The sequence below is a fragment of the Chrysoperla carnea genome, chromosome 3, assembly GCF_905475395.1.
Source record: "Chrysoperla carnea chromosome 3, inChrCarn1.1, whole genome shotgun sequence".
Taxonomy (NCBI): domain Eukaryota; kingdom Metazoa; phylum Arthropoda; class Insecta; order Neuroptera; family Chrysopidae; genus Chrysoperla; species Chrysoperla carnea.
The window spans coordinates 35602097-35615375 of NC_058339.1; the positions used below are offsets into that span (position 1 = coordinate 35602097).

At 30.7% G+C, this 13279-nt stretch overlaps 2 protein-coding genes across 3 annotated transcripts; one reads left to right on the plus strand and one right to left on the minus strand.

The window, feature by feature from the left end:
* The first annotated feature begins 481 nt into the window (after nt 1-481).
* LOC123295396 lies at nt 482-2170 on the plus strand. 2 transcript variants are annotated; one of them, XM_044876735.1, is made up of 3 exons: nt 482-795; nt 1001-1216; nt 1890-2170. In XM_044876735.1, exons 1-3 carry the CDS (start codon nt 709-711, stop codon nt 2145-2147), a joined length of 561 nt encoding a protein of 186 aa, XP_044732670.1. In that variant the 5' UTR covers nt 482-708; the 3' UTR covers nt 2148-2170. The 2 variants fall into 2 exon arrangements, with proteins under 2 accessions (XP_044732670.1, XP_044732671.1); XM_044876736.1 differs by lacking the exons at nt 482-795; nt 1001-1216 and adding an exon at nt 1348-1776.
* A 4768-nt stretch (nt 2171-6938) lies between these two features.
* Nucleotides 6939-12910, minus strand: LOC123294999 (protein slender lobes). Its single transcript, XM_044876192.1, has 3 exons — nt 12536-12910; nt 9624-11378; nt 6939-9553 (listed from the first exon to the last, which is right to left on the minus strand). The coding sequence occupies exons 1-3, from the start codon at nt 12606-12608 to the stop codon at nt 7479-7481; spliced, it is 3903 nt and encodes a 1300-aa protein (XP_044732127.1). The 5' UTR covers nt 12609-12910; the 3' UTR covers nt 6939-7478.
* Nucleotides 12911-13279: the final 369 nt, after the last annotated feature.

Below are 13279 nucleotides of genomic sequence, written 5' to 3' on the forward strand. Positions count from 1 at the left end.
AGTTTTTTGGCGCTCTCTGTTGATGACGTATGAGTACATGATCTGTCAATTGGTGACAGTTCAATGTATAATTTACACTTTAAAAAAAGAAATTTACAGTCGTTATTATTAAGTTTCCTAATAAAAAGCCGTACAATAGTATAATTTAATGAAATATCATATAAAATGTAAGTAATTAATATCATACAGTATGTTAACAAATTTGACAAGCCCGTACTATGATGTCACGTCCGTATAAAAATTTGAATTTCCGTTTTGAATTAAAAAGATATTTATTACTAAAATAATGGTTTAGTTGAAATGTCCAGTCATTAAAGTTGCGGAAGAAAAATATTTGAACCAAATTTAAATTTCATGAATATTCTCTATTACGCATTTTAATTAAGATTCACTATTGTTTCGTACAGACAGTAATAAGTTGGACAAAGATACAAGATATTTGTTATTCATTTTATCACATTAGTTTTTTTACAAGCTGTCCGAGACAAAAAGTATTCACTTTTTAAAATGAAAAGGTCTATATCAAAACAATAAGATAACCTGACGGAGCAGTCACAAGCTCACAGCACGAATCCATATAACAAGTGAAACTCGAGTGGAGAGTGTAGCAGAAAAGACGACTATCTGGGCGAGGTCGTTGCGCACTTTGTACTGCGCATAGGGCTATCTTTTGTAAACAATGTTAAAAATTGCTATTAATTTAACAAAATGACGCGAGTGTGCTGTGTGGTGCAATGCGGCGTCAAATCGGGAAACCAAGAAAACCGCACGGCTTTATTTCAGATCAGTAATTCCGTAAGTGTTCAACAATTACAATACGTTTTATTAAATTTTGTCAAATTTTTTGTAAGATTTTTATGAGAATCCTTTAAATACTTTTCGAATACTTATGAAGATCATATAAAATCAAGTGCTGTTTAGGAAGTGCTGATTAATGAAAGTTTTGGAACATACTTTCAAGAAATGTACAATATATCAGTGACACAAATTTCTTTTACAGGATTCAGAAAGTTACAACCGGGTTTTGAATGCCGTTGGGTCCCATCTGAAACAAAGTAAATGTCCGCCAAAAAACCTATTTATTTGCGAGTTACATTTCGCAGAAGAATGCATTCTTCGAACCGATATAAATGTTATGACAGATGGATCAGAACTGGTTGTGCCACGCAAAAGACCGCGCTTGAAGAAAAACAGCGTTCCGACGATTTTTCCTGATGTGAGTCATATTAAAATAATAACATACATGCAAAGTGGTTCTGTAAACTTAAAATTTTTTTTAATTTGGCTATGTAACTATTTGAATGAAAATGATAACTAATTCTTTTATCTATGGATAACTGTTTCAAAAAAAAAATTTATAAGTAAGGTCACTATGGACAACTTGCTAGCTCGTGGATTTGAGTTGACAGGACCGATGTCTGCAATACTAAAGAATGCAGATTCACCTGTATTCTTTGATATTTTTTACGTGATGATTAATAATATAAAAACAACAAACTTTTGAACGTGTTTCGAAAGTGCGTAGAAGTTTTTGAATTATTTATATATGCAATTATGCCTCAACGTTGCATAATTCCGAGTTGTTTTGGAGAAAAAAAACGTTCAGTTTTTAGAGTGCCAAAGAATATTGGCAGGCGTGAAAAGTGGTTAAAAGCTGTTCGTGATGTGTATCCTAACCTCAATGTTGGCAAAAATTTTCGTGTTTGTGAAAAGCATTTTCGAAAAACGGATTTCACGTCATATATAGCTGACGGGTCTGGAATAATTGTTCAAGAGGTATATAATGTGTTTTAAAAAAAGTCCTCAGAAATCTATTACACAAAAGAAAGAAAATTTTGTTCACTGGTATACAAAGTTTTATAACGGTCCAATATTTATAAACGTTGCAGGTGGCAGTGATAAAAAAACGACTGAAGCAAGGAGCTGTTCCTCAATTTTTAACAAATCAGGGACAAATTAAAATGGAACAAGACATACCTTTCGAATTAGTAATAGTGAAAGAAGAAAAGGTAGAAGAAATGGATTCAACAGAACACCAACAAACTAATATTAATAATGTTCTATTGATTAAAGAAGAAAATATAAAAATTGAACAAGAACTAGATTCAGAAGTGATAGTCAAAGAAGAAAACGTTGAGGAAACATGAGGACAACTAAGATCTTTTTTTTTGTAGGTAATATTTGTGATAAAACATTTTCCATTGAAAAAAAGAATCTTATTTATGTGATCAGAGCCGAACCAACGAACTGATAGTTAAAGGTGTCCCGGGGCAATCCAAGTTCGGGCCCCTATTTCTCTGTTGAGTTTGTCAACTCAATTTTGTACAATTTTTGTAAAAAAAAAAAAAAAGAAACAAGGCATGATTATTATAGAAATAATTTAAATATTCATAAACGAACTCACAACGGAGAAAAAATCATTTTCATGTAATAATTATGATTTAAAACATGTAATAATTATGATTTAAATCCCAAAATTATTTGATTCATTTGATAAGTGGTTCATATTATGCTTGTAGGAAATAAAACATTCACAGCGTGTAAATTAATAGGCATTAAAATTATCATTTTACAGAAAAACTGAGTTCCTGCGATTTTTGTCATATAATAAATTATAATTCATAAAACAGCAGGACCGATTCTACTGATCTCTGATTTGTTGAATTCGCCTCCGTCCCGAATAGCAGAACAACTATAAAATAACTAATTTGGTGGAAAAGGGAGATGAAAGTTTGTATGAAAATACGTCATTTTTGAATCCACTATTCGCCTATAGAATGCTATACTGTCAGCAATTATCTCACCCTGTTTTTTGTTTTCTTTTGTAAGATGAGTTGATATGTTATACATAAAATTTTTACTACTGTAAATATATTATATTAATTTATAAAATAAAAAGCTTTTGTTATTATTTATTTCATTACACAAATTATTTTAGAATTTATTACCTAAGCAGTATGTATTGCATACCAGTTTCAGTCCTCGGTTCAATCTCTCAGTTTCAATTCTCGCGAATCTAGAAAGGGACTATCGGAGCAACTGCCTCAGCTTAAAACTTGAGGAATATTGATAAGAGTTTTTTTTTTTAATGTGAATGATAACATTTTTATAAGCATTGGTTGATTTAAAAACTACCATTTAATACGGCTTCTGCATATACCACCATGAAAACCGTACAAAGAATCTACAAAAAACCGTACTTGTTTATACAGAAGACGTATTAAATACGTATTAATTAACACAAAAATTTCAGATTTTTTGAAATACTTTTTTTTTTTGTTATCGAAACGCCTTAAGTTTTATACCAGATAATTTGTTATTAATAAATATATCTAAGTAAGCTTAGGCCTCTTATTGTCTTAACACCTGCTAAACACTGTACTTAGTGACAAATGTTTATGAAAATGGTGATAAAAAAATTATTGAAAAATATTGACTTCCTATATTTAAATATATTAATTAATTTAACATTAATTAATGCACTACCACCATATGAAGTAATAATAAATAAAAAAGTATTACGATATGTTAATCTTCAAGATCAATGTGCATTTATTGAACATGAAATCTTATTCGAAAATGTTTCTAAACAAAATGTATCGGTTTATAAATTTGAGATTGAACCAAATGTACAACATTATAGATTTTCAGGTAATCATATTTATTTTATCGGATACAAAGACAACGTTCTTAAATTTGATTAAGTGATTGTAGATGATGATAAGTGATTCATTTCTAGGATATATTAATATATCTATCGATGGGATATAAAACGCTAAAATAAAAAAAAATAAAGGATGAAAATTTTCTACATGTTGCTTGATTTTCGAAATATCGAAGCCTGAAAGTGAAAGTATAGTAAATTATTGACACTATTTCTAGAGACCACAATTGTGGTATCTAGAAATAGTATAATTAGATCGGGCACTAACAACACTAATCTCATAAAAAATTCAGATGATAGCCTGGATCTAAATATCTTTTGTACTTGCTAACTGAACTAGTTTTAAGGATGGTGCGAGATTTCACTCTAACGCTGTTTACCTAAGATATATGTTGGTCCAGGTTCGGATTGTGTTTAAGAATAACTTGTACTTTTTTAGCAGAAATAAATTTTAACGAGTTGTATCCAAATTTTTAGAGTGATCGATTTTTAAGTAATAAATATTTTCTAAAGAAAAAAAATTTCGTACGTGTCTTTCTTTATTTGTTTGTTTATAATGTACCTTAATAATTTTAGTGTTTGCTGACAATTCCAAAGACGAATTAACGTATCATAACATAAAAGATCAATATAAAAATAATACAATTGAATATTTACAAATAAAATTATTGAGACCACTTCAAAGTGGTGAAATTGGTAAAATTTACGTACATTTTATTCATATTTTGGCGACAAAACAAATTGATTTAATACCAAAAACAGAATATATAACTCGATTATATCCAGGAAATAAATATTTTTATTCAGCATATAATACATTAATACAAAATACATTAGTTCATTATTTTCAACCGACTGATGATGAAAATGAATCTGAAAAATTTAATAGAACGTATGGACCATATAAATATGTTGAAAGATATTCGTATGAACCAATTAATTTAGAATATACCTCGTTTGGTATGATTATTATTCAACACTATGATCGAGAAATTGATGCAAGCTCTATTTTTGGTAAAATTAAAATTACTGAGACTTTGGAAATAGTTAACAAAGGTAAGTATAATTGAAATATCTATATCCTGCTAATATAATATAAAATGTTTTTATCTACGCCCGTGAGAAAGAAGTTTTTTTCTCACTCAGTAAGCGTGGGAAAAGTAGCTCATTACGATAACGCATTATTTACATACTTCTGCGATTGTCCAACTCGTGCTACAAGTGCAAATTTCGCAGGCGTACGGTAATAATGCTGTTATCCCACTAGTATCGTAAATAACTATTGTATGCATACATGTAATAATTGAGTGTATTATGTGCCTTTATTAAAAATGTTGTAATTTTTCTAGAACGTTCCACAATTTTCTAGAAACTGCTTTTATCGAACGTACCTCTTTAGAGCTTCTTTCTCTCACTTACAACCAAGGCCCTTCGCCAAGAACTGGAACAACTTTCTCCGAAAGTAACATTTCTTTAGTTGCCTTTTACTAAAAATTCTGTACTTTTTCTAAAACGTTCACAAAGTTTCTAGAAATTGTATTATCACTGAATATATCATTATAGCGCTTTCTCCCTGTCATGCCTAGCCTTCACCAAGAAGAATTGGAATATTTTTCTTTAAAAGTGTTCCAGTTTTTTCTGGAATGTTTCAGAATTTTTTAGTAAGTTTCACAATGTCGCCTAATGGCTTTAATGGGTTAATAGTCCTTACCAAATTATTTTAAATAAAAAATTAATAATGTCGTGTAATTTTTATACTATTTATAGGTCCTATTTTAGCCTGTACAGAGTTTCTTTATCTTATTCATTAATTATTTTGGATTGTAGGTCCCAGGTCAAAGACATTCAATGTGGATTATAGAAATCCTGATTTAAATAGATTTATAAATTGGAAAATTCCAAAAAATAGTACTGGAATAAAATATTACGATAATCTTGGCTATGTTAGTTTCGATCAGAGTTGGACGGATAAGGATCACGACTCAATTTCGTTAGAATTGCGATTACGTTATCCGTTACTTGGAGGATGGAAAACATTTTTAACCTTAAGTTATGTGGTACCTTCAGATGATTACCTACTTTTTGACAGGATCTTGAACAAGTTTAGATTAAAAATGCCAATTATTAAAATTGAAGATAGCAAATGCTTAGTCTTGTTGTTATTTACGCGAGTTATACTTCCATCAAATTCAAAAATTTTGGCGATAAATGTGTTTGAGAAAAGTAAAATTCATAAAGTTTATAAAACCTTAAAGCACGACACAATTCCTGCATTGTTATTTATGCCGCCAAGACAAGTGGTTAAATTTTTTGCAAAAAATTTATTAACAGTAGATAATACAGAATTTTTAATTAGTTATTATTCAGATATTCAATTATGGTATGTTGGTTGGAATTTCTCATGTGCAATAGGAATCATTTTCCTAATTGTTATAATTTCATGTCATATTTTTGGTGATTCTATGTAGTAATAATTCATATTTTGTAAAAATAGATTATAATAAAAATAAATAAATTTTAAAATGTAAATAGTGTTTTTAAAATCTTTATTGCTAAAAAGTAAAAACGGAACTCTTATTATTTATCTTATTATTATTATATTGCCATCTCGTTACGACTCCTACTAATACAATTAAAATTTTCTTCGCAAAAACAATTCTCATAGCTATTCAACCTTTCTTAAAAAATAACGTTTAAGAATGACACCTCCTAGCCCTCTTTCGCTCCTCAATCTACCTTTTTGACCACATTACTCCCAAATTATTAAGGAAATTTTCTTCGCTGCAAAATATTTGTAAAGCAAGCTTTTTTCATTATTTTTTCATTCTTTTTCCATCATTTTACCCCTTTGCATCAGAGCTTGCATTATTTGTTGTAATATATCGTATGTAATCTTTTTCACCCCTTTAGGGGTTTATTTTCAAAAAATAAAGTAGCCTATCTTCATTCCTGCGATTCAAGATATTCTCATACCAAATGTTATCAAAGTCGAATAATTCTACTGTTAGGCCATGAAAGCCAAGCAGACAGATAGACAAGTAGAATTACTTTCGCATTTATAATAGTTAGGATTTGTATAAAGCATTTTAAATTTGCATTATTGGTTAATAGGTTATTTTTGCCCAATTTTTTTCTTCTGTGCTTTTTTTAATTAAATTCCAAATGTAAAAAATTAAATAGTTTATTAACATTAAAATTTAAAATATAAATATAAACATTCAAATATACATTATTTTTCAAAAAAAAAAAAGAAACAGATCAGTACAGAAGTGTTTTATTTATGGGAAAATAACATACGATAAGATAAATATTTTAATGATTTATTGCCGAAAACGTAGCTCATAATCTCTCAATCGTTTCGATTTCTATTTACCAAGATACACTTTTTAGTAAATTAGAGAAAATAGATTTTTTTTTTAAATGTTCTGTTTCAGTTCTGTATTTCAGTCATTTTTTTTTCTTTTTTGTTAGCTTTAAGTACCCTTCGAATTAGATAATTCCAGTTTTTCGATAAATGTTTTTGAATTATTTTGGAAAAATCAGCCATTTTTCACTTCAATTTCATTTAAATTCTTTATATCTCATAAATTAGCCATTTCAAGGAAAAATTATATCTATAGAACATTTTTTGCTTAAAGAATTAGTTCTTCGTTTTATCGATTTTATCTCGATTTTCAATTATTCTCATCTAAGAATATGTAATACCTACCCTTCAAGTGTGAAGTGTGAGTGACATTTTGTTCAGTTTTTAAAGAATTTTCAATCCATCAACATTAAAACAATTGAGTGATTAATCCTACGTTTAATAGACTGATTAAGTATTTTTCTTTTGCTTTAACCATGATGGTATATATGGAGATAATTCATCACTTAGTTGTCTATAAACCATTAATATTAATATCGGTATTGCTAATCTTGCATCATGGAATAAATATAACCAACATGCCACAATAAACATGGCGACGTCTGTTAAATAATTGACAGTTGATCGAACTTTAATTTCTGCTTGAATTAATTGATCTTGTTCTAATTTATCTACGCTTGTTTGTTTTTCACGTTGTATACTTTTAGAGGTTGATGCTGGAGGCGAATAGGTTTCTTTTGGTTGTGTATCTTTTAATTTAAGTGGACGTATTTGAGAAGTATTATTTGGTGGTTGTTTACTTAATTCTAATGGATTCTTTAGTTTTCTGTTTAATGAGTTTCGTTGAAGTCTTGTAGTAAGCGATTCTTCACTTGATTCAATTGGTTTTCTTCTAAGTTTTGTGCTAATCGATTCCTCACTAGATTCAATTGGTTTTCGTTTAAGTTTTGTGCTAATTGATTCTTCACTAGAATCAATTTGTTTCCTCAATTGTTTCGGTTTTCTGGTGAGTAATTCTTCATTAATTTGTCGTCTAGATGGTTGTTTAAACTTGTTATTAATAGATTCTTCACTTGATTCAATTGGTTTGCGTATGGGTTTCAATTTAGCTGTAATTGATTCTTCGCTTGATTGATTTTTGTATAAACTTTTATCAACACTATTAGATGACGAATATTGCGATAATTTACTAACGGGTGATATAGGTCTACTAGAAACACTAGAAACTTCGGAATTTGTCTCATCACCATCGTTTTGTGATTCTGCTGCTTTCTTCAAAGCCTCCGTATTCAAATATAAGGGTTTTTGTGGTTTTTTAACTTGACCATATTCTCGTACAATGTCTGTGTAATGATCAATGGCCACTCTAGTTTCTTCTAATGAATTTTTTCGTGATTCTGCTCGTTTCATCTGTGCGGCTTCAGCTGCAGTTATAATAATTGTAGGTTGTGGTTTAACGTCATCTTTGGATTTATCTTTACTTGATTTTTTAATCCTTAAATGACTTAGAGAACCAGCAATATTTTTAAGCAAACCAGTTTCTTTTGTTGGTATATTTTTACGTTGTGGTTTGTCCGGTATATTCTTTTTGCTTAGTTCATCGGAGTTATCTTTTTTCTTTAAAATTGGTTTAGGGATAAAGTTTGGATCTGGTAATGGTGTCGGTTTATTCAATATTTCAAATGGCACATCTGTTGGATCTGATTTATTTGGCACCACTGGTTGAGAAATCATTAATCTTGGATGATATGTTTCCTCTTCTTGAGGCGCAATGATTTCTGTATGCTCTTCTTCTCTCAACCATGGTCGATCGTCGTCAGATGATTCTTCATCTTCAATATCTTCTTCGGGTTCTTCTGTTTCTATTACTTCTTCTTCTTCCCATTTATCTTCGGGGGCTATATCAATTTTCTTCTTCTCCTCTTGACTATTTTGCTTGGTCATTTTTGCTCGAACTTGTTCAAATAGTTGTTCTTCCATTTCTTCTGATTCGGATCTTTGCCGAATCATTGGTGCTTTTAGCCGACCTTGATTTACTTGTAATTTTTCCTCATGAATTTTAACCTCTTTTAAATTTTCAGCGGATGATGATTGTTCGCTGATTGTTTGTGCCTTTTGTTGGGCATTCCAACTTAATCGTCGTTGCCATAGCATTTGTTGGGATATTCCACTACCAGATAATCTTCTTCGAAGTGAATGTTTCCTTTCTAATAATTCCAATTCGTCGCTTTCAATTTTGATAGTAGGTATTTCTGTTGATTGGCGTCGACTTCCTATACTAATTGTATCGTATTCCTTTGGTTGAAGTTTTAATTGACTTGTATTTGACATTGTTTCAGCTTGTTCATTTTGGGTTGCCTCGTAAAAACGCATCATAGCACGTTCATGTAATAATTCACTGGAACTTACAGCATAACGTAAAGATCCTAAGAATGGAGGTTCAAAACCTAGCTCAGGCGCTGATAATGACATTGGCGGTGCTACTCCTTCACTAAATTCAATGTTAATATTTGATATGCTTCCACCTAGAAAAAATTAAGGAAAATTAACTCCGAAATAAATCAGTTAATGATAAAAGTAAATGTAATTTGGTACCTTTTCTATTGTTGGCAGACTTATTGTTATTTGGCAACAATACTAGCATGAATTCAGAACTTCCATGCAATATATCGTCATTACGAGGTGATTCTAGGGTTGTGTTAATTTTTGGGTTTTGTTCATTGAAAATTGGCTGAATTATATTATTATTAATTTTTGGAGGTAGTGCCATAGCTTCTATTTTGGAATCATTTTGAATTGTTATTTCAGGTGATTTATTTATTACTTCTCTCTTGACAGGTTTTGTTGTAGTTCCATAGGACAATTCTCGCACAACAGAGGATCGATCGAAGTAATTATTTGGTATAGGATTATTTATCGGAATATCTCTTCGTCGAGCTATAGGAGATGGATCTGGCGTGATTGATGGAGTTTTCATCTTATTACCACGGCTAGGTCTTACAGGTTCATTTGGACTTGGGCTTGTCGGGCGACTGTTCAGTGAACTTTTTGAAGATGCCACTGACATACTTGTTTTTTGTATCTTTGGTGGTTTAACATCTTCAACATTTTCAAGTACTTCTCGTGGCATACTTTTACTACGTGGTGGCGGTTGTAGTAAACCTCTTTTTGGGTCTGGAATAAATATTGTTTCCGATTCTTCACTGGGATCACTCATACCATACGGATTTTCTGCTTTTATTCGAAAACGGTATTCCGATCCTTCAATTAAATCGCCTAGAGTTGTGCTAAGTTTTCTGCTTGTGCCAGCCTTTAACCAAACATTCCAGCCTACACGATAGTATTCAATAATGTAATTACCAATTTTACACCCTCCATCGTCTTCAGGTGCACTCCAAGTTAACGTAGCTGATTTACCTAATGACATAACCGTAACTTTACCCGGTGGCGTTGGTCGGTCTGTCACGGTTACCAAAAATGTAGCGGTATGTTCACCTAATTTATTTACAGCTCTAACTTGATATTCACCACGATCTACACGTTTGGCATTTTTTACTTTAACAGCAGATGTTTTATCAACATTTATTACCTCATAACGTGGATCATTGGCAATACTTTCACCGTTATGACTCCAGAAAATTTCTGGTGCTGGTTTTCCAGCAACTGAAACTTTCAATCGTATCATTTCATCCAATTCAAATAATAATCCATCTTCATAATTTTTAGGTAATCGAATTCTCGGTGGTGCTTCAACTTTTAAATTAGCTTTGGTGGTCACATGACCAGCTTTGTTTGTGGCTGTGCATTTAATTTCGCCTTCATCGACCAATGACGTTTGATAAATAATTAACAAGCTTTGCCCATTCTCAGTTAAAATTCGTGTTCGTCGACTACTAAAGATCTCAAAGCCATCTTTGTACCAACTAACAGTGGGTGTTGGAATTCCCGACATTTGTACTAAAAATTCTACTTTTTCATTTTCCAAAGCGGTTGTATCTTGTAATTGTGTTGTAAATCGAGGTGCTATTATGATATTACGTTGCAAAGTAACTGTTAATGGTTCAGACAATTCACTGGGTTCCGAAGCATCCACGGCATTGTGGGCAATCACTCGAAATTGATACCGCCAACCAGGCTCCAAACCACTCATTGACAACTCACATTTTCCCACTAAACCTGGAGTTGCACGTACCCAATGTGGTGAGCCTGTACGTTTATGTTCAACAACATAACCAATTATTGGGGACCCACCATCGGATATTGGTCGGTCCCATCGTAATGTGACTACATCGGGATCTAAGTTTGGCGGCCCAGCTACGAGTTGTGGACGACCAGGTGGAAAGGGTTTATCTGGAAACAAATGAATATGTGAATTGGAAATAAACACAGTTACAAGATGAACACAAAATTAGATATGGCTCAATTTGGTAAAAAATATGCTTTTCACATGAGTAAATGTTCAAGAAAAAACCACGCCTCTACATTTCACCAAAAATTAAATTTGGCGATTTTATAATTGATAAACTCGCATGTGTGACTTTGGATTTTTATCTAGATACCTATATTACATACACAGGATTTCTAGCGTAAAATATTTATATATTAAATGTTCTGGTCAGTTATTTGGTGGCTCTAGTATATATCTTAAATAAATCACAAATTGTTCTCCAAATTCAGATCAATTTCAATGCATGGGATCCTCTATCTATATGTTATATATATATATCTATGCCATATTATGACGACAGTGCTCGTATAACCTTAATGTCAAATATAAGACAATATGGCAACTTTTCTTTCTAGTTTAGAAACTAACAGCAAACAGACAATTTAAAGACATAAATACATGTTAACACAGTATATACACAGAAAGAAAAAAATGATTACTGATAAGAAATAAAATAAATAATGAGGGTAATGTGCCTGGTTATTTGCTGAATATGGACGAGATTTTTCTTTTAAAAGTGATACCTAAGGAAAATCGATGGAAAAAAATACTATCGAAAGAATGTTACAAACAATTTAATACTTTGGTTCTATTAGAATAAGAAAAAAAGAGGCCGCTATAATGAAATTTAATTTTTTTAATTGTATGGTTTAAGAATGCCCTTATTAATTATAAGGGGGTTTTGATGAATAAAATCGCAAATTTTACATTTGCTACGGAAAATTCAGGGAAATATTTCGAACAATTCAAAATACATTACAGTTTATTAATTTTTTATTAATTTACACAATAGCAAAGCATTTAATACGATAAACGAGCTCTGTGATATCTATGTTGTAATCCCGAAATAAAACATTTAAAAATTGTTTGGCACTGAATATAAACTTCACTTCACATGTGTAGTAATAAACCGAGATATCTATCTCATTTGCTCTCATTGTATTTGATATACATGATATAAAAATAACTTTTTATTTAAAATCATTTGTAATAATACTTCAAAAGAAAATTCCCAATTTTTATTTGATTTCAAAAAAAGGAAAAATTTATTATTGCTTACCAGCTGCTTTCCAATGTACAGTTTTTTTATTGGAACGTGATCGTGGAGCTGTTTTACCCGATGTATTCCCCATTTTTTATAATGGAGTATTATTAATAAATAAATATCACGTTCGTTTTCGTCGTATGGTCGTCTTCGCCGCCGGTGATCACTACTTTAATCACTAACTTAACGGCGTCGCGTCTGATGTTATTTGTCGACGACGTGGATCCCCAATATAGACTGACACAAGCACTGAACACATAAGCGAACGTTTTGTTATGAATGGCGCTGAAGTTATTCGAACATAACACTATAAATTTTTAATGCTTTTTTACACTTTTTTTTTTTAATGAAAGATCCATTAAATTTTCTAACAATTAAGTTGTCTTTTTAACAAATCATATTTAACTACTGTTTTGGTTTTGTCTTTTTTTCAAGGTATTATTTAATTGTTAAATCGAAAGCTACCGAAAACGTTGCCAAAATAAATAGTTAAAATAGATAAAAGTAAATGTACATTATTTTGGTCGTTTGCTTGTAGTTAAAAGTATTTGTCAATAATTAAAATATGTTTGTAGCCAAGAGTCTGATAAATTAATGAAGTATTACCTATTCAACCTATTGTGATGTAGGTAATTTCGAATTTGTATTGTAATGTGTCAGAAAAATTCTTAAAATATTTTTCAGATTATTTGACTTTTAAATGGATCCATTCAAAATTTGTATTCTAAATTCTCATAATAAAATAGAAAAAAATTAATT

Coding starts and splice junctions, on each gene's coding strand:
- LOC123295396 (XM_044876735.1), top strand. CDS start 709: ATGACGCGAGTGTGCTGTGTGGTGCAATGCGGCGTCAAATCGGGAAAC. Junction 796..1,000: donor TATTTCAGATCAGTAATTCC/GTAAGTGTTCAA, acceptor TTTCTTTTACAG/GATTCAGAAAGTTACAACCG. Junction 1,217..1,889: donor TTCCGACGATTTTTCCTGAT/GTGAGTCATATT, acceptor TAAACGTTGCAG/GTGGCAGTGATAAAAAAACG.
- LOC123294999 (XM_044876192.1), bottom strand. CDS start 12,608: ATGGGGAATACATCGGGTAAAACAGCTCCACGATCACGTTCCAATAAA. Junction 11,379..12,535: donor TGTACATTGGAAAGCAGCTG/GTAAGCAATAAT, acceptor ATTTGTTTCCAG/ATAAACCCTTTCCACCTGGT. Junction 9,554..9,623: donor GTCTGCCAACAATAGAAAAG/GTACCAAATTAC, acceptor AATTTTTTCTAG/GTGGAAGCATATCAAATATT.